Here is a 20,166-nt window from a genome sequence, read left to right as displayed (position 1 = left end):
GCATCGAATTTCTGATGTAGAGAACGCGATATTATATGGCTATTAAGCCAAACAGAACAACAACGGGGTACTTCAACGTAGATCATGCTGTATTACATCTTCTTGCGATATTTTCTTGCAAAAGCGGCGATGTGACAGCAACGTTGCTTTTTTCTTACTGGTGACGTGGTGAGATGTGATTGACCATATCGGCAGGGTGGGGTTGTAGATGTTCTAGATGTAGATCACAAATGCAGACCTACTCCAGCGTCTGCATGTCTATTGATCCTGTAGAATTGGACATCTGGCCATTTGGATCCTCGTACGTGATCATTATCTGTTCTCATTATTTCTCGGACATTCTGAGACATGGTGGGCAATACCTCAACCCTGTCCCCGCCCTCCCCGCGTAAAAGCATTTATCCTCTTATTCCATCTAGAAATACCTGAAATAACTATCTTTCCGCTTGTCATTCATCCATCTCCCATTTCAGACGCTCATTGTCCCGCTGCTACTGCTTCTTCCTGACTGACACCTTCCACAAACACCACACTCCTTCCCAACCCCCTCCTCCTCACAAGTACCCTCCACTTCAATCCCATACAGCCCCGGGGAACCCTCTCACTAATTCCCAGACTACTTCCGGGCACATACTCCATGTACCCAATCGAAGAAGTAAAGTCCTCTGACACCATGTCCCTCACAGCGGGCGCACCCATATCGCGGATCTCCAAGAACTCCCTCTCCGACGCATAGCCGCTCATCTCAAAACTTCCCTTTTCCTGGCTAGCTGTGGTGCTGAAGAGGCTTGCCCGGCACATGGGACATGTGTCGCTCTTCTCTAGCCAAGTTTCTAGACAGTCGAAGCAGAAGCAGTGGCCACAGCTTTTGATTTCCGTCATGTAGTTGTGGCGGGACGAGGATACGCGGGGTTTAACGGGTTTGGCGCCGAGGCAGAAGACTTTTGCTGCTTTGTGCATGTGTAGTACGTGGGCGGAGAAGTGGTGGATTTTAGTTTTTGTGGGGATGTTGTTCTGGCAGATGGGGCACTCGTCTTTGTGATTGGTGGTGGGTTTCGTACCGCTCTTTAGGAAGGCTCTTTTGGAGGTGTAGGGCATGCTTGGGGTTGGGAGGTGGCTTGCATGTGTATAGGCAATGGTGGGAAGGTGTGAAAATGAGGACAAGGAGTGCTTTTTAAGGTAAACATGGGGATATGTGGAGATGTGAGCTCATATTGAGTTCCAGACAATGCGGTTGGCTGAAGATAATCGTTTTGCGGTATTCCTTTGGGTCGCATGTGGCCTCATGCGGGGAAGACTTCTTAGTGAGCCGAGATGTACACTCCGGCAGGCCTGAGTCTCGGAAACGACTTCTGCGCTTAGACATGAGGAGAGATGTGTCGAATACAGCAACAAAGTGATTATCATGTTGCGAATGCATGGTGCGGAATCATCCTGTGGTTCACAGTGAGCTGCCTAGGTACCCAAGACCCCAGCCATCATCTTTATAGCTAAGAAGTGAGGCTTTCAAATAAACATATCGTGAGAAAGAATTACAGAAATCAACCTCAAACAGGCGGTTGAGATGCATAGCTGTTCATCGTGCGGAAATGTTGGTGGTCTTTTGCGCAGGCGAACACTCGTAATGTGTGGCGCATAATCTTGCGCTAATGACAAAGCCCCCCACTTACCAGCCACATGTCTGCGTCTTTCTCCAGTCTACCCATACAGGCACAGCGGTTACTCTTCGTACAAACTACATTGCCATAATCCATGATCTAGCCCTGACGAGTTTCATCACCGACCATAGCCATTTGAAGTGCGAGTGGACACGTGTGCATCTACTTTGAGTACCTAGGCGCCAGCGTTTCCGGGCATGTCGGTACCAAGGACAGATAGGTCGATACCGGTACCCTACTTCAAGCGCACATACATAGCCACCTAATTCTGCTCTACTCAACTTGTTTCATCCTGTTCACAGCGTCATCATGGCCTCGACAACGGAAGATGAAGCCATGGCCCCAGCCCTCACGCCTCATCTCCAATTTCTTTACGCGGCCTACGGATCAGACCTTGATCCTACAACAATCCCAACCTCGCTGAGAAGCGATTTTGATCAGCTAGTTGAAGCCGCCGATGTCAGAAATATGCGTCCAAAGGTAGAGCCGTCATACTCGTGCGCAGAAAAGCTGGCCTTGGAAAGCTGGGCAAGTCAAGTCAACCACCAAATACGGACACGCATATTGAGTTACCAATGTCCTACAGCATCAGCTAGTACTTTCGATAGCGGATCATCATCATACACCCAGCGTCCTATATATACCAGCCGTTCTGAGCATCAGCTCTTCCGGATTCCGGAGCTATTGGACACGGTTCTCGGATATGCAGGACCTGTCGCGCAGATGCAAGCATTGCGAGTATCTAAACGCTGGCGCACATCGGCTCTTGACGTTATACGCAGTCGCAAAAATTCCGACGCATTTCAGACACAGCAGCTTTCCCTGCCCAAAGAATATGGACAGACCATCGACGATGCAACAGGGATACCTCTTCAGCCTAGCTCTGAAAAAGTTGAACAGTTCGAACTGTATGTCCATCAAATCATGGCAAGATGGCCGAAATCAAAGAGCTCGAAGAGCATATATTTCCCGGCAAAGTTCACTCAACTGTAAGGTGTTGGAGTGGGTGAACCGTACGCATAGGGAAGAAGTTGAGGATTGACTGAGGTTGTATTGTACAAGCTATGGAAAGTTTATGTAGGTGAGTGACCATAAACAGCGCTAGTCTCAGATAGGCATCGTCCCATCACCAAACCGTGACACACCCCCCAGTTGTCACCAAGTCAGTGAGTTGGTGATAACTGACCTGTATCCAGCAGATGAACCACGAATGATGTACCACCACTAGGTGGTTGGCCGTCATCTACCTGAATCTTGTCTCTATACTGTTGACGTGAAGCCCATTCATTTAGGGCGTCCTTTATTTGCTTCGAAATCTTAGGATCCTTTTGAGCTTGTTCAACCTTGCGGACTCCAATAGGTGCTGGTGTCCAGTCTTTTGGTCGACCTGGGTGAAGTGGATTGAGTATCCAGCAGTCGGGTAAAGCGTGTGACAACCCACAAACACAAGGTAGGTTTGCAATCCCAAGCTTAGCAGCTGAGGTAGATAGCACACTTGACTCAGTGGCAGTGGTCTGGGCAGCTCGGCGGATGTACTTCGTCATCTTTTCGACGTAGGCGGGCAAGCTGAGTAGATTTGTACCGTTTATCTCGTGTTCGTATATCTGATCGAGGCAGGTAGTAGCGTAGTTTGGATAGTGAGCTTGGCAGGCAATCAAGAAATCCTCCTGAGGCCTGTAGCTAGTTGTCTCTGGTAGGTTGATCGATTGGCATTGAGAAGTGATGTGTATCCAGTCAGCCATCCATTCATCGAGTTTCTTTAGGTTGCGTGGAGCGGTCTTCAGATTGGTGTATCTTGCTATTAAGTCGCGACTCCGATCGGCTGTAGAAGGACAGAATTGCTTCTTGAGAGCGACAAGTCGATCGTACACAGTAGGGAGATCCTGTATTAGGTAGAGATGACGCGTGGCGATAGACCTAGTGATCTCTGTATTTAGCTGCACCAGAGCTCTCTCTTGTTTCTGCAGCGTGATCTCGTCGAGTCTCCATTGTTCAACCTCCCATCGGTAGGAATCACGATCCTCAGTGGATAGATCAGAGAGCTTAGAAGCTCTAGCCTTATAGTCGGTGAGCTGAGGCTTAGGATTGGCAGCCTCTAGGTCAGGCAGGCTCTCCTTTGGTGTATCTGGATTGACGTATTGCCAGATCTTGTGATCCTTCGCGAAGTCTCTGCAGAGAAAGATCCAGTTGAACCAGTCATCTGGTGTATTAAGGATAACAGTAACTCGAGTTACTGCTGATCCTGTAGCCATTGTGTGCGTAGAACAGACGTAGCAATCGTGCGTTATAGTGGACGCGGGGTAATCGAGCGCTGTGGTGGACGCGGGGTAATCGTGCGGCTATGAGGGGCCTAGTAATCGTGCGCTATGAGGGACGCGGTAATCGTGCGGCTATGAGGGGCCTAGTAATCGTGCGCTATGAGGGACGCGGTAATCGGGAAATGAGTACAATCAGGATGCAGCCGGGCTCATAACTGTTGGAGTGGGTGAACCGTACGCATAGGGAAGAAGTTGAGGATTGACTGAGGTTGTATTGTACAAGCTATGGAAAGTTTATGTAGGTGAGTGACCATAAACAGCGCTAGTCTCAGATAGGCATCGTCCCATCACCAAACCGTGACATAAGGTTTGAACAATTCCACGATTCAAGCCTTCAACCACTTAGATCGTAATCAAACCCGCTCCGCGTTTCGTGGACCAGTTAACGCATCCCGTGATACCGGGTTATATTGGCTGGATCTAAGCCAGTTCACTATCAATCCCTATCTTCAGGCGTTTTTCGCGGAGAATGACCAAATTACGCACCGACTGGGCCGATGGGAAATCTGTCTGAACGCTGCAGCAACTCCGGAAACACTCACATTGAACACTTTTCTCTCAAGCAAGGTCCTGTTAGACGCTGTCGCATCTATGCACATCACCAATCCACCATGTCGGGCTATCGGCCTCTACCACCATAATAGCAGTATGATGGCGAAATGCGGATGGAAACGGCTCTTGGCTCGGCTCGGGAACAATGATGATATACGTATTGGCGAGCTTCTGGACGCTTTGAAGCGTTCCGCACCCACTGTGCTCACAGCATGGGTTCGGAACTCCGAATGGCTTGCGTATGGGATACTGCAGCATACGCATTGGATTGACGACGTGTGGATCCTCCCCGGGGTACCTACTATCGAACTCCACTTGGACAATGTCGATATGTCGGATAGCGCCATTCACATCGATGAGGTCAAAATAGGTGCAGCAACAATGGACACATTCAACGCTGCGGCCACTGCTTCGCTGGGCTTGCGTAGTCATGTCACCCGCATTGCAGAGATGAACGCGATGCCGTTCAGACGATCGAGAGAAAGGGCATGGATATCAGAAGATTTGATTGAGCCTGCAGAAAGCACCACAGGTCGACATCCTATTAATTGGGATATGTGAACGTGGAGTCGGTAGCATAGCAAAACAATATAGGAATTCTCAACAAGACCAGCACCATAGTTTCATATTGTAAAAGAATAAAGGAAATAACTATAAAATATCATAATCAAGTGTCGGGTCTGCATGTTCTCCATTATCCAGTGCACTGGGACAAATCTATGCTACGTAGCCGGCACATTCTGTGACGATGGTTGACTTGATAGAACCATGAGCTATGGATGCCGCAGATTGCGACTCTACCAACGTAGCGACGCAGGCATCTGAGATGGTAAACGAATCGATCCCATTTCGAGGCTCTGCGACTCCATGACAGAAGCAGAAGAAGATGGCTGGTAGTTTATGCAAGACGACGAGGCTCTAGGACCGTAGACTCGGACATGAAACACGGAAGCACAACTAATTATAGATAATTACTGGGAGATCAAAGACATGGGACACATTTCAAAATGACAGCGAAAGGGGGATTCGGCGCAAAACCTTGTAACCGCGAACAGTTCGAACAAGAATATGAGGAAGAAGATTCATGTTCGAGACGATGGAGAGTACGAAGAAGCTATCAAACTGCTCAAGAGTGGAAAGTTGTTTGAAAAGCCCACTGGCTGGACAATTAGAGCCCATGGTGTTGACAACAGTTTCACCGATTTGACGAACGAAAGGCTCAATGGTCAATGCTTGGATACGGGATATGCACAATGTATTGTGCCGAGCGAAATATGAGGTTGAAAGCGGCATCCATTTTGACAACGTCGCCATGTTCTTCTTTGGCGAGCTTAACCAGTTGCCCTATGTCGATCACACCAATCTGTACACCATGTCCACCGATGAATCTCAATTCCCGCCATTACCGGCACAACTAAAGGGTGGCTTCGGGCTGTCTCTGACCCATCTGACAGAATCAACAACCTTGACGAGATTATGCGTCAGCAGAAAGTGGAAGAGGATGATATCAAATTCGTCGTTACTCCTTGTAGAATCCGTACCTACCCCACAGAGAAACAGGATGGGGGTTGCTAAAGTTGATTGATGTTTTTGTTACTAGCAGGCACAATCGATAACAGCGAGCTAGCTGGTCAGCTAGCGGATCTCAGTGATGATCTGTCGAAAGCACGACGTTCCCCGCGAGTTCAATTTACCTGCGGGCCTAGGCAGTAGTCAAATCATGCAACGAGACGTTCAAAGGATCCTTTTGGCGTGAAGCCTGACCATCGCTTCATTATCCAGCCAATGAAGGCCACCCATCCCAGTCCACGTCGGGTTCTGGAAGCACTCCACACTCAATACTCAACAATCAACCCCATCACAAAACCACAAGCCGCCCACCACCTGCGGGACATGGTCAGTCCTACGCCACCCCAAAAATATCCAGCCCATCCGCGACCTGCACGATCATCTCATCAAAACGACCCTTCGCATGCACCCACATCCTCCAAAATAGCATCGACACCAAGCTCGTAGGCGTTGTTCCTGGTATAGCACGCTTCGATCCAAGGTATGAGGCGAGAACTTCTGGCAAAGGATTTGCAGAGCCCTCAGCTAGATGATAGCCTGATAGTAACTATCCCGAGGATTCTTCTCGTCTAGCTCAGCCTTGGCGTCGAGATGTTATTAGACTACCCGGGAGCATGCGAATGGTCGTTTTGATGATATGATTGTGCAGGTCGTGGATGGGCTGGACCCTTAGCTGGCGGCATACACCTAGCTGCGCAGACTATGCCCTAGTGGGGAATTCAACGTTAATTAGTACCTGATGTTAAATTGTACTTACTGATCTCACTGCTGGATCCTCATGGGCGGGGAGAAAGGAGTAGTTTTTTCTATGGCTGTTGGCTGGTGAGATGGAGGAGAAGGGCTGGGGTGGCATTGATATGTACCTACCTAACTGGATCGAGCTAGAGTAACGAGTGCTTGTGCAAAAGTATCAGCGACTATGAGGCGGGAACATGCGTGGTAAGAGTGATCGTGATAATGGGTAACTCTAGTTGAAATCCATCGCCGTATGCCATTGTCGCGTCTGGATGCTATGTATTTGGATGAGGTTGCGCGTACAGACGAGGACGAGGAACTGCGCAAGTAGATGCTTTGGTGAAATCAAAGACAAGCAAGCGAAGACATGGCGAGTGCCTCCGTGTGGATGTGTAGGTTGCGCATCGCGTTCTAATTGGGGCGAAGGTGAGGTGCGGCCTACAACAAGTCAATATTACGCGGGTTGAAAACATGAGCTCAGCCAACAGCCTACCTATGTCAAAAGGTCATAGCGGTGGCACTCTGAGCAGCAACTTATTGCGCTTGTGGCTCGGTACACGTTCATTCCCCGGCAGATGTGTATAATTCATGCGTACAATGAGACCACATTGTCGACAGACCCAGGCATGTTCGGTGCCGTGATGGCGATGGCCAACAAACCTGAGGGCTAGTGAATGATGCTATATTAGCTTACCGCCGTACGCTCAGAAGTGATGACATACCTACCAATTGACGATGTACTTGAGCACACATGGCCATAAGATTTTCAGGACGAGGTGAGGAATCACCTGGCTCAAACAGCAGGGCGAGGCAAGGAGAAGGCAGAAGACATGTTGCGGGGCGCACTGAATCATAGTCACATGCGACGAGATGCGATTCTGCGCAGCTGATGTCGCGCGGACGATGAGCTACAGAGGAAAGCGTTAGGTGGTGCAGGTGGATCTCTCCCGAGGTCCTGAGATCGCCATTCTACGCTAAACACATACAGACGAGTTCCATACTTGGACCGTGGAACACAAAGGACAGCTGTACTAGCTGAATCTTCGCGTCTTACTTAATGACTGCCCGTCAATATTCTCTTCGCAGGAACGACAACAATCGTGGCGCCTTTGAATACATCTGTATCGCGGAAGCCTCCCACCGATCATTCGCTTCAATGAACGCAACCACCATGGATAGCCCTTCTCTGCGCAAGCCTTGTGCTGAGGAAGAAAAGACAGAGTTGGAAGACGCACGAACTGCCATACTACTTGCCTTGTATGGAGACTCAGCTACCCTTGAACCGAATGAGCAGTATAAATTGACTCATTTGACTCATATGATCGGCTCAATTGACGTCCGCACGCAGAGCCTGGATATTCGGACATTGAGCGGACAACTTTGGAAAATTGGCGAAAGCAGGTACAAGATCACATTTTCTCTCGTATTTGAAATTACACTCTTTCGATGCAGAAAAAACCAGATACTTCGGATATGCCAAGCAGCTCTGTTCGGCCCCCATTCAAGCAGCAAACACGCACGGAGCATAGGCTCTTCCACATCACCGAACTACTGAGCATGATTCTGCAGGACGCTGGCCCGGAAGCTCAGGTTCAGGCTTTGTATGTGTCACATGATTGGCGCTCTTCCGCGCTTGCCGTAATTAGCAGCCAGATAAATCCTTCTAGGCTCGAATTCTCACGTGTTCACGCCCCAGTCGAATATGGCCAGTCCCTGGATCCAGATTTGTCGATAGTCTTGCAGCCAAGCCAGCAAGAGGTTGCAGAATTTGAGCTGCACGCCAAGAGACTGTTAGAAAGGCGTCGCCATACCTCTCTGGATAAGACGCTCTACTTTCCTGCACGGTTCACTCAGTTGAACAACTTATCCGATGATATCAATGCAGCGCTTAACAAGATGAATGATGACAACACACACCAGCTAGAGGTTATGCTAGCACCAAACACTGGCCCTTGCTGGTTGGATTTCAGTCAGGTCTCAACAAATCCCTACTTCAAACAGCTGTTTGACAAAGGTCACCGCTTTGTGCAGCGTCTCGGTCGTTGGGAGATAACACTGCGTCCTCCAACAGTGACTGGCGATCTCCTCACGATGAAGAGTGGTATCATTCGCACCCTCCAAGATGCCATCGGTTCAATGCATGTCACATGTCCGCCGACAAAAAGCCTGGGAATCTGTCACTTTGATCGAACAGGAGAAGGATATCCCAGTCAGAGTGTTTTAATCACACGGATATGTAGCGATGACGGGATACGCGTCGCTGAACTCCTCGACACCCTCGAAAAAATCGCGCCCAAAGTACTATCAACTTGGATGACGAACGCTCAACATCTTCGCGATGAGCAAATTCCCAGCTCGCACTGGTTTGACGACTCTTGGCGTATGCTTGGCGCGCCAAAAATCACCATTCATCTTGATAACGCCATGATGCCCTCTGCAGAAGTCGACTATGAAGCCTTCCCAAGACCCGACTTTGACAACATCACCATTGAATCCATTCTGAGAGGGGATTTTGATAGAATTGGTGACTTCAAACGTCATCGTCAGGCTAAGATGGGCTACGGCCATCACGTTGAACGGGTGGGATATATGGTATCTGTCCCATTCAGGGCCACGAGAGGACGAGTGGATCCCCAAGGAGCTCTTCGAGCCTATGAAGTCGGAGACAGGGCGGCATCCTATCAACTGGGATACCTGAGGAGGATCATGTGTAGTTCATCTTTCCATCGTGGCTTTCGTGTCCGAGGAACTACAAGGGGGCCACGCGTATCAGAAAGGGCCTTGGTGACAGACAGCATTCTGTCTTCTACCGACTAGGAACTTTCCCCTTTCTTTTACGTTTACTTGAGACGAATTTGAGATTGGCATAGCTGTATGCTAATCTAACTTGATATAATGGAAATGCACGCGTCTCTTAATTCGATCATGATTAGCCTGCGATACTACCTAACTACTATCACGACTTTAGCCGTACATCCCTTAGATAGCATCAACACTTATACAGAAGGTGAAGTGAAGTGGCCGCCAAATCTATAAAGGTTTCACATCTGGCAGTCCATTGCCTAGTGACTGCAAGTGGGTATACAACTACTCGGTCGCTAATGTGGCTTTCCGTTGAAATCGAGACAGCTCAACGTTGCATCAACTCCAGTCATGTCGGATCGGCGTCTTTCTTTGGTCCACAATCCCGGATATGCCACCTATGCAACTACACTATCACCCGAAAGGATACCTGGGTACACAGAATGTCTAGGCTGCTGTCAACAGATGATTTGTCGGGACTCCGAGCTAACGGCCACATCTCTTCTTGTGCTCAATCAGGAATGTGTCTGTCTCTGGTCTGTAGATTTGCTTCTGTCGCAATGTAAATATTATTCAAGAGCTAGCACCTCTATTCGTTACCAGATGACGAAGTCCACGATGTGTGATGCTATGATGCGTAGGTATCACGGCTTCTACGTCATACATTACCTATGTAAGCTACAATCGGCTAGTGCGTAGGCGGGGCAGCGTTGAACTTTGGTCCGTGATAAAGGACATCTTTCCGACCGTGATATGTACTTGAGCATCTTCGGTCTCGGATGAATGTACGTTAGAATCCTCACAGATTATTTGAACCATGGCCTCTTCTCTATCCTATTATGGCCCTACGACCCAGCAAGATGACATTTATGGCCTTGCGGCCCAGCAACTTTCTATTCTGCGGTCTGTGGATCCGCAAACTGCGCTGCTCTTTGCCTTACATGGATACATGGACGCTCGCCTTGTGCCGCCCACGCGCTACGACTACAAAAAGGAAGAGTGCCGTCGTAAAGATGTTTGCAACCAATGACCGCTCACCAAGCTAAAACGCTCTGCCCGCGAACAGTCAGTTGTTGAGTTGTGGAGACGGCAAGTGCACGCCTACATGAGAAGTCGCCTCTCTTCTTATGAAGATCCGGGGTCAGAAGCAGCAAGGCCGTATCTCAGCGACCTCCAAGGAATGTTACTCACGAGCATCGTGTCCTCCGTGTATCAGAGCTTTTGTGCTTGATCCTTGGATATGCGGGTGCCCGTGCTCAGATGGTCGCTTTGGATGTATCTGAGCGTTGGCGCTCCTGTGCCGTCTCTGTTATTAGCAGCAGTCGGAATGCTGAAGAATTTCGCTTCCCGAGTGTATGCGAACCTATAAAGTATGGCCAGCTTATCGAATTCGAACTGCCGGAGCTCAAACCTGGCCCGGATGAGATCAGCGTGTTCAGGGTACATCTACACCGACTCCTCGAACGGCGGCGAAACACCATGAACCAGAAATACCTTTACTTTCCGGCGAGGCTGACACAACAGCGCGACCTTCCAGATGACATCGCACAGACTCTGAATGCATTAGACGTTGAGCAAATGCACGAGTTACACGGAGTCATCTTATCAGTATCGCGAGATACCAATGTGTCGTGGCTTGACCTTAGTCAGGTACACATCAATCCGTATTTTCATCACCTCTTCGCACGCGATGGCCGGATCCAGCATGTCTTCGGTCGATGGGAAATTAAACTTCGCTCGCCATCGGACATTCCACTCATCAAGCGAACACCGAATACCAATCTCCTGATCGATTTGATTGGTTCAATGCACATAACCTACCCACTATGCAAGACACTGGGCATCTATCACACCGTTATAGGTACAGAAGTGATGATGTCTAGTCCTAGTCAAAACGCTTTTATATCGAGGGTTCATAACGACGACGGCATTCGTGTCTCTGAGCTGATCGATGCTCTAGAGCTCTGTGCTCCTGGTGTGGTATCTGACTGGAAGCGTGACGTCGGCCGGTTTCATGACTACTTAGTTGATGAGTCACTACCCGCTACGCCGACCATCATAATTTGCATGGACAACTCGCGGATGCCCGCTGCTAAATTTGACTACCATAAGGCATCGCAAATCTTCGGGAGTTATGAGGCCAGAACAATGGGGTGGGTTCAAATGGGTTACTCGGCGCATATCACGCGTGTCGCCTACCTGGCAGCTCGACCATTTCACGCAAGCAGGGAAGGCGAATGGTTACCAAAGGAGCTCTTTGAGCCTATGATGACTGAAACTGGTCATAGCCCGATAAACTGGGATACGTAACGGCTGCATGTGCGACATTAGTCTCACGGTTATTTGGACTGGTGTTGGTAGATCTAGTGAGTTCTTCGCTTGAGCTTATCATTGCGTCTAGGTTAGCGTTTTTGTTTGGTGGGTTGGCTAACGGTGTGGGATGTGTAGATCGGCCGAGTTGCGTCAAGGTTGAGGTTAAGGAGAGGGTTATTTGCGATGATGAGAGATGTAGGATGGTTTTGTTGACGGCGGATGTTAAGTTACCTAGCGAGTTGATCGTGGACGGGCATGAACGATAGTGCCCGCCATCACTGTAATACGTTCACCACACCAAGAGTAAGCAGGAAAATGAACACACATCAACCCAAGCCCAAAACTTTCCCCCCATAACATCTTAGAGCATATATACCCCCATCCCACCATTCCCCACACCATCCCTCTCAAATACACACCCCACCATCTCCCCTGCAACACCCTTCCCCAAAACAGCTAGCGCGCGTACCACGCGATCACGACATAGTACCCCAAGATTTCGTGTACGGGCCGAACGCCATTGCCGCCATCATATGCAGCAAAACAAGAAGGTACTACGCCCCATCAGCATCGCCGTCTGGCGCAAAAGCCAAATGCGCCCCAATGACAGTTCACCATTAGACCTGGGTTCTTGCACTCGTACCCCTGTCCAATGACGGTGGAGGAGGTGCTTGGGGTGCTTACATTACGTTCTTGCATCATTTGGAGCTTTGGATGCTAGGTGCCGAGGATATGGTAGGTAGGTGGCTGGAAGGGTGGTGCTGGGAGTGAGATAAGTAGGGGTGTTTGTCGCTGCCATACTGGTGTCTTTCTGTTTTCTGTCTCGAGAAGCATTTGCACCGACGAATAACATTATGGTGTCTGAGACGAAAGACGCACCTGCTGCTGCATCGAGCACGTCGGGCTCCGATATCGAGGTCTTGACAGGCGTTGTTAATGAGAAAAAGTTGATGAGGAAGTTGGATTTGAGATTGCTGCCTGCGGTTTCCATCTTGTATCTTCTTAGTTTTTTGGATCGTAGTAATGGTATGTTTATTCCCTTGTATCTTGACAGGGAGAGTTCGGGGAACTGACAGTTTTTTGTAGTCGCCAACGCGCGCATTGAAGGTCTTACTAAAGATCTCAACATGACTGGGAATCAGTATCTCACTGGTCTGACACTGTACTTTATCGGTTACGTTCTCTTTGAACTCCCGTGCAATATCATTCTCAAGCGAACGACGCCGAAGTTTTGGTTGCCGACGCTTACGTTGGCTTGGGGAGTGGTTGCGACGTTGATGGGTGTGACGCAGAACCGGGAGGGCTTCTTTGCTGTGAGATTCTTGTGAGTTGTCTTCTTTGATGGAGTTGAAGGGGGTAGCTAATCGGTGGCAGTCTCGGTGTTACAGAGTCTGGGTTGTTTCCTGGTGTGGTGTATTATTTGAGCATGTGGTATAAGCGAAACGAGCGCCAATATCGCATTTCGCTGTTTTTCAGTTGTGCTTCGCTGGCTGGCGCGTTCGGTGGTGTAAGTTCTGATATCAAGAAGGGGTATCTTTTTACTAACTTGTATAGATCTTAGCGTATGGCATCGCACATATGCGCAACGTCGGAGGATACGCTGGATGGCGATGGATTTTCATCCTCGTAAGTCCAACAATGTTGATCATCTCCTTGCCTAACCACGAAAACAGGAAGGTCTATTCACAATCCTGGTCGCAATCATCGCGTACTGGTTCATCTCAAATTACCCCGACACTGTCAGTTGGCTCAGCAAAGACGAGCGAGCCTTCATCCAAGCGCGTCTCAAAGCCGACAGTGACGCAACAAACGAAGAAGCGTTCTTATGGTCTGAAGTTCTCATCGCGGCCAAAGACGTCAAAGTCTGGCTTTACGCGTTCGCTTTCCATACCATGAGTCTGCCACTCTACACACTATCTCTATTTTTAGTATGTGATACCCTTTCATGTACAAACTTCTCAGCCTAACAAACCCCCCAGCCAACAATCATTCGCGACATGGGCTACACATCCGCCCAATCCCAACTCCTCACCATCCCACCCTACGCTGTCGCAACACTCTTCACCATCTTCTGGGCCATACTATCCGAACGCTACGCCCGTCGCGCGCTCTTCATCTTGGCCACCACGACCGTCGCCATCATCGGCTACATCATCCTACTCGCCAACACAGATCCCAAAGCGCGCCCAGGAATCTCCTACCTCGGAACTTTTTTTGCGGCAGTCGGTATTTACCCCTCCGTTGCATTGGTTCTCTGCTGGCCCGCCATCAATGTCAGCGGGCAGACGAAGCGAGCGACAGCGAATGCCATGCAGATTAGTATAGGTAATCTGGGTGCTGTACTGGGTACTCAGTTGTATCGCGCGAATTCAGGGCCGCGGTATGTGTTGGGGCATAGCTTTGCACTGGGGTATTGCTGTTTGAACTTGGTGGTTGTGGGGGCGTTGTTGGTGTTGCTGAAGAAGGAGAACAGAGAGAAAGACAAGGTGCTATTGGAGAGGCCGGAGACAGGTGGGTTTCACGATAGTGTTGAGGATTTGAAGATGGGGGATCGGCATCCTAGGTGGAGGTTTCAGGTTTGAGCGATGGGTGGATGGCGATGGGAATACGATAGATGGGTTGGACTCGTTGGCAGTGGTCAAGCCGAGTGACTCTTAACATGTCCTCATCTACTTATCAGATGCCTATTTTTAGCGCAAGCAGGAAGCCTATGCTCAGCTATTCTCCTGCGTGGGGCCGACATCGTCCTCTGACCTGATGTTTTTCCAGTTTGTAGAGGGCTGGGATGTGCTACGCTGGTCCTCGTAGGCTCTTCACTGCTTTTGATACACATGTAGAATATCATTCGGTACATCTCGTCGACTATGAGTCCCTGATCTAAGCTCTTCATGCAATCAGCGCATGTATTCGCATTGGGTCTGGCGTGGACAGCCGCGTCAGACTTGAACTTAGAAGCGACTTCATCATGTCCTTGCGCGTGAAAATCACCTAGGTCATCGCGCTACACTCCGTAACAACCATAGGCTTGTCCTCTCTGCCATCACGTTCTTCACGGATGTCATCAACAGCGATTCTGAATTAATAATTACATGAATTACTTCTTCATATATACAAGTACACCCTGGGTAGCCCGAAAACCCCAACAATTCATCTCTCTCGCCTATCTCACTTCTTCTCTACCTTCACAGTCCGTCCCGATCGAGATACCAAGTATGAAGTTCGAATTGGCTTACTACACTGGTCTCTCCCTTCCTTCACCAGGAGCGTCAGGTTGGCGCACATCTTCAGTGCGCTCTCACTAGGCTTTTGCTGAACACTCAGCTGCTTGGAAGCCGTCCTGATCTCGTTCATCACTTTTTTGATGGCCTTTTCTCCCTGTTTCTTTTTCTCCATCTTGAGTGTTCCCCATACCTCGTTGAATTTGCCTTGAATTTGAACGACGTATGGGCTCTCGGATCCACACATGACATTCTCGAACATATTCAAGGCAGCTCTGAATGAGTGCTTTTTACACTCCTGATCTGCTACAACGTCCTTGTAAAGTGATGACATTCTACCGCGGAAGTAGTCGCCGTTGCTGTCTTCAAGAAGGCGTCCTTTCTGTTGTTTCAGGCCACTCCGGATCGCCGACTCAATCGTGTCAAACGCTTGCTGCAATGCGGGCCCTTTGTTCTCTAGGTTTTTCTTGAATGCCTTGCTGTCAACGCCCTTGATAGAATTGCGCAGGCCGTTCATAAGAAACTCTATCTCTCCTGCGACGAGCTTCTTCCGCTGTTCCACAAAATCTTTGGTCTTCTTGTCGATGCTGTTCCAGACTGGATCGAGGTCCTTTTGCGGCCCACTAAGGAGGCTGGCGTTCCAACTGGGCCCATTCGACTTCTTGGTCTGATGCTCTCCTTTTTTCCTCAAAAATGCCTTCATAGTCGTACCGTGCAACTTCCGCCACCCTTGAATTAGGTTCCTAGCCTTCAAATTCCATGTTGGGATATAGCCGCTGATAGCTTTAGCCATTTGATTGATGAGTTTCACCTCGAAGTCATCTAGAAGACTGTAGAGCTGCTTTCGGAAACGGTCCTCATGCAAGTCAAAGTCGAATGTGACGGTATCATGGGCTTTGGCTTCCGTGATACTACACAAGAAGTCGACATGATCGAGAAGATCTGGTAGTGTCTGCTTTTGAAGCTGTACCAGGCTCGTCTCTAGTCGGTATTTCGGATTGTCAGCAAATTTCCTGACCAGCTCAGGAATGTTTGTCGACTCGACGGATAGAAGAAGTTCAGGTTTATCGTTCTTGTCATACCCTTCGATATGTAGCATATAGTCCATGGCGGAGACCGAGAGGACCAACAGCTTCTTATCGGGCTGCGAGTACTTGCGCATTAGTTTTTCGCCAACGCGACGACCGCGTTCTCGAGATACAATCTCGATTTCCTTCAGTTCGATGAAAATAATAATGTTGTTGAATTTGTCACGTCCGCTACGATCTCACGCACCGAGAGCCTTCTTCTCCTTTATGATCTCTTGTTTCCAGACGGCCAGATTATCGAGTGCTCTCCGCTCGTGAGCCGTGAAGGCCACATTCATGCGATTCTTGACATTAAGATTTGCTTCGCTTTTACTCAGTGCGACGATGACAAGTTGGTGTGGCCTTCTTTTATGACACTGATCCAAGAAATCCGCAAGAAACTGGCTGTCGGCTGCCCGACTAATCTCTTCGACGACAACGACTGCTTGGGATTCTCGTAGGTACCTGTTTGCCTTGGTTTCACGATCTTTGTTGATATCACCGAGCCCCGGGCAATCGCCGATTGAGAGCTTCAGTCGAAAATCCCCAATAATCTCGATTCTGTCCACCAGCAACGAGGGATTGAATGACAATGGTGAGTTGGCCTGGAAATCTTGTTCGTTAAAGTCTGCGTATGGTGCGAGTTGAGCCCAAAGGTCCTCAACCTTGGCCGCAAATATTCCGTGTTTGGTTTTTGTGGTAACCTCTTTGCATGAATCCTGGGCCCATGCGATACATTGGTTATAAATCTCATCTTCCGATTTGGTGGACTTGGGGGAGCTGGAGTTCTCAAACCCCATGAAGGAGGAAATTGCTTCATCAGTCGCAAAATCTGGCTGACTGCGAAACAAGCCTTTGAGTGCTGCCATACTCTCGTCTCCTTGATCTCTATGGTCTGCAAGTACGGTCATATCCTGATCTTCTTGGTCCCCATCATTTATGGTGTATACACTGTCGTATTTGTCCAGGCTTGATATGATGTTGGCGATATGTAGGCGTAAGGAATCGCGGATAGTTGCTATATCGCACAATTGCACCCTCGCTTCGTATTTTGCTACCGAGTCCGCGCGCATGGATGAGTATATGATCAGTACACGGGTAACAGCTTCGCCACTGGATCCCTGAGAGTGTATTAGAAACTACCAAGTAAGAGCTTTTGGGGACTGCTCTGTACTATTTTCGTGATCACGGGCACGCCTAGCAGGGCTTCTATCAAGCTTGATTTTCCTTGTCCCGTCTTGCCCACAACTGCTACGTTCTCGGAAATACCTCGGTAATTATGCAGAGCCTCTTGTGTCCTTGATTGAAGTCCCACGGCTAGCTCAGAGTGTTCATCTTGCTTCACGATTGTGATAAGCTTCCGTAGAATCTGCAAGCAGCCCTCTTCAGTAATTTTGAATTCGGGCTTGTAGGCTTCTGCACCAGGCGAAGACTCTTCTCGGGGATCGTGATGATAGTGCTCACTCTGAGGGTCCGTTTTGATTCGAGTGTTGTATTCGCTTATTCTCTGGTCTATGCGTCCTTTTATCTCGGGATCAATACTCCGTTCGGGCGATGCCTTCTTGCAGGGTTGCGGAGGAGGATGCAGATGATCGGGCGCTGCACTTATTAGTGCCCACCTTTAAGTATACACAAACTATGGGCTTACCTGGTCGTTTCCTTGGGTTTCGCATACTCTTCTGAACCCGACCGGGGCTAACAATGGGAACTACTCTCATAACTCCTATACTCAGCAGCAGATGATCGGTATGATCAGAAGTGAGGGACCCTATGGCAACTGTGTGAGGTGAATTGTGCTATACAGGCATACTGTCGGATAGATCAGCTTGTGTGCAAAAGACGTCTTTTTGCGTAACGTTTTTAACAGATAAATAAACCCGCCAAAGATTGGCGAGAGCAGTAATTCAAGTGAAACAAGTGGCCATTATGAAACAACGTTTGTAAGCTCTGGAACTCTGTAGAGACAAGCACAAGACACGATCAGATATGCCCATTGTCTTGTGCACAGATCACAACAGTGATTGTTGACAGATGGACATATGTGCTATTTGAAGGGGTTGCGAAAGCACGGCGCCGCTTAAGGTGGCGAATAAACACGAGAAAACGTACTGGGTGCTAGCAAATGTGACAGGATAATCCTATGTGAGTTACAATACTCGTAGTTCCAGAACGCGACAGTTCAGCTTGCCGGAGCAAGTATGTGTTCACGTGGAGAGCAATCGGCACATGCGCTAATATAGAAATTCAATCTGGGAATGTAGCTGGTGGAAGCAAAGTCGAAAGGTATTCATGATTGCACAACATAACAGGAGACAATTTAATTATATTCGGCTTCGGTTTCATCGTGGAGGGGTCGCATCTTCTTGCGGAATAGATTATCGGTTGGAGTGTAATCCATGCCCAATTGCCCCCTAATTAGAACAACAGCGGACGTGAGTCGTTCGTTGTAGAATAGGGGGTTGGGAGTACGGAGGTGCCTTTCAAAAGTTTTGTCTACCAAGAATAATTCAGCCGAAGTATAGCCGCCTTACTCGAGGCTTATCTCTCCTCTCGATATACTTATTGCTACCTTGTAGTTTAATTATCTTTAGGATATATATAAGAATTCGCTCAATCCAAGCTTGGATCTTAAGCTGAGAGGGGTCTCTCTAGTAGTCCTGCCAGACTCTAACTGCCTCTGTTCTTAACTGCGGGGCTCCTTTCTTCGTAGTCTCTCTCTTTATATAGAACTAGCATAGCTCGATATAGTTAGAGTCTGGCGAGTTACCACACTATAGTAGTCTCTGTGATGGTTTTGGGCCGTTGCCCCGCACAGGCCACCTGCCAGATGCCTTAGCGTTGTTTTGATGTTCGCGCACGAGCCACCTGTTTGGTGGCCCATGCACACCCCCACTTAGATATATTCCGCGCAGAGCTTCTTACAAGCTCTGCACTGCAATTACTTTGTAATTCAACACAGTTTCAAATACCTGACCTATGTGAGACCCTTACAGTCTCTTAACGTTATAGAGGCTATAGACTATGTTCTAATACTAGTAGGCGTGCGTAGGTGCCTTATCCTCTATTACTACTATATAAGGCCTACTTTGGAGACAGTCCTTAGCGAAAGGAAGTAGCTTTAGGAGTAAAACGCAGGTTTGATATCTCTACCAGTCCACGCCACCTCCAGACGTACGCACCAGCTTACCCGTTCTCTCTGTCCACCTCCACTAAGGCTTCCTACCAGGCTTATTGCGTAGCCCTATCCTTCTTATAGATGCAGACAGCTCCCACTCCTCTTGCTGTAGAGGCTCAAGCTCAGCGTTCAGCTGCTCAATCTTCCGGGCAGCATCCTCTCTCTCTGCCTTTGTCTCAGGTAGATAGACATAGCAGGCGTCCTTCCTATCATAAGAGAAGCAGCCCCAAAACATTAAACTTAAAGTACTCTTTCCACCTCTAACGGATACAGCTCTTAACTACTCTCTTATTGTCACGAGAGGCAACGAGCAGTAATCTCAGAACTTATGAAGTTTGATTTGTGTGCTAGGTACAGTACTCAAGTGTAAATACAAGACGTTGCGTGAAGAAAAGAAGTGGAGAATTCCACCAGAGAAAGATATATAGCGGAAGGAAGCTTGTGTGACGTCATACAGATGTCGAGGCAGTAGCATACTGTCGAGGATAGTACATTGCGCTGTTGCGACAGGAGCGTACGGGTTAAGAGCAGGAGCGCATGGGTCAGAGGCAGGAGTGTCAAGGGGACCACGGTGGTTACCGTGACACTTATCTACCTTTCTCTAGATCCTATAGCCCCCACGTCTGTAGTTAATCACTATAGACGTCTCATCTGTCTAGATAACATTCTTCTAGTTCTCTAACATCTAATCCTTGTGTTTAATCGCCTACCTAAGACGAGCACTCCTCATCTCCTATGTTAACCTAGGCTTCCTCGTTA

The 20,166-nt window shown here is 48.7% G+C and overlaps 9 protein-coding genes across 9 annotated transcripts; 5 read left to right on the top strand and 4 right to left on the bottom strand.

Annotated features, from left to right (window-relative positions):
• Positions 1–477: 477 nt before the first annotated feature.
• PtrM4_059360 (HRD1, HRD ubiquitin ligase complex, ER membrane component) lies at positions 478–1,098 on the bottom strand (the record flags this gene model as incomplete). The annotated part of the gene is made up of 1 exon (XM_001932715.2): positions 478–1,098. The coding sequence occupies one exon, from the start codon at positions 1,096–1,098 to the stop codon at positions 478–480; it is 621 nt and encodes a 206-aa protein (XP_001932750.2).
• Positions 1,099–1,967: 869 nt separating this feature from the next.
• On the top strand, positions 1,968–2,651 carry PtrM4_059350 (uncharacterized protein; the record flags this gene model as incomplete). Its single annotated transcript, XM_066105445.1, has 1 exon — positions 1,968–2,651. One exon carries the CDS (start codon positions 1,968–1,970, stop codon positions 2,649–2,651), a length of 684 nt encoding a protein of 227 aa, XP_065964072.1.
• A 170-nt stretch (positions 2,652–2,821) lies between these two features.
• PtrM4_059340 (uncharacterized protein) lies at positions 2,822–3,910 on the bottom strand (the record flags this gene model as incomplete). Its single annotated transcript, XM_066105444.1, has 1 exon — positions 2,822–3,910. The coding sequence occupies one exon, from the start codon at positions 3,908–3,910 to the stop codon at positions 2,822–2,824; it is 1,089 nt and encodes a 362-aa protein (XP_065964071.1).
• A 714-nt stretch (positions 3,911–4,624) lies between these two features.
• On the top strand, positions 4,625–5,089 carry PtrM4_059330 (uncharacterized protein; the record flags this gene model as incomplete). Its single annotated transcript, XM_001932714.2, has 1 exon — positions 4,625–5,089. The coding sequence occupies one exon, from the start codon at positions 4,625–4,627 to the stop codon at positions 5,087–5,089; it is 465 nt and encodes a 154-aa protein (XP_001932749.2).
• A 3,216-nt stretch (positions 5,090–8,305) lies between these two features.
• PtrM4_059320 (uncharacterized protein) lies at positions 8,306–9,530 on the top strand (the record flags this gene model as incomplete). Its single annotated transcript, XM_066105443.1, has 2 exons — positions 8,306–9,356; positions 9,442–9,530. 2 exons carry the CDS (start codon positions 8,306–8,308, stop codon positions 9,528–9,530), a joined length of 1,140 nt encoding a protein of 379 aa, XP_065964070.1.
• Positions 9,531–10,894: 1,364 nt separating this feature from the next.
• PtrM4_059310 (uncharacterized protein) lies at positions 10,895–11,944 on the top strand (the record flags this gene model as incomplete). Its single annotated transcript, XM_001932712.2, has 1 exon — positions 10,895–11,944. One exon carries the CDS (start codon positions 10,895–10,897, stop codon positions 11,942–11,944), a length of 1,050 nt encoding a protein of 349 aa, XP_001932747.2.
• Positions 11,945–12,801: 857 nt separating this feature from the next.
• On the top strand, positions 12,802–14,488 carry PtrM4_059300 (UhpC, Sugar phosphate permease; the record flags this gene model as incomplete). The annotated part of the gene is made up of 7 exons (XM_066105442.1): positions 12,802–12,973; positions 13,034–13,271; positions 13,322–13,454; positions 13,502–13,573; positions 13,621–13,875; positions 13,927–14,327; positions 14,482–14,488. 7 exons carry the CDS (start codon positions 12,802–12,804, stop codon positions 14,486–14,488), a joined length of 1,278 nt encoding a protein of 425 aa, XP_065964069.1.
• Positions 14,489–15,112: 624 nt separating this feature from the next.
• PtrM4_059290 (uncharacterized protein) lies at positions 15,113–16,273 on the bottom strand (the record flags this gene model as incomplete). The annotated part of the gene is made up of 1 exon (XM_066105441.1): positions 15,113–16,273. The coding sequence occupies one exon, from the start codon at positions 16,271–16,273 to the stop codon at positions 15,113–15,115; it is 1,161 nt and encodes a 386-aa protein (XP_065964068.1).
• Positions 16,274–16,432: 159 nt separating this feature from the next.
• Positions 16,433–17,950, bottom strand: PtrM4_059280 (Dynamin-N domain containing protein; the record flags this gene model as incomplete). The annotated part of the gene is made up of 3 exons (XM_001932710.2): positions 16,433–17,353; positions 17,407–17,831; positions 17,881–17,950. 3 exons carry the CDS (start codon positions 17,948–17,950, stop codon positions 16,433–16,435), a joined length of 1,416 nt encoding a protein of 471 aa, XP_001932745.2.
• Positions 17,951–20,166: the final 2,216 nt, after the last annotated feature.

This window comes from Pyrenophora tritici-repentis, chromosome 2 (assembly GCF_003171515.1).
Source record: "Pyrenophora tritici-repentis strain M4 chromosome 2, whole genome shotgun sequence".
Classification (NCBI taxonomy): Eukaryota; Fungi; Ascomycota; class Dothideomycetes; order Pleosporales; family Pleosporaceae; genus Pyrenophora; species Pyrenophora tritici-repentis.
This window is presented reverse-complemented; position numbering and strand designations above follow the sequence as displayed.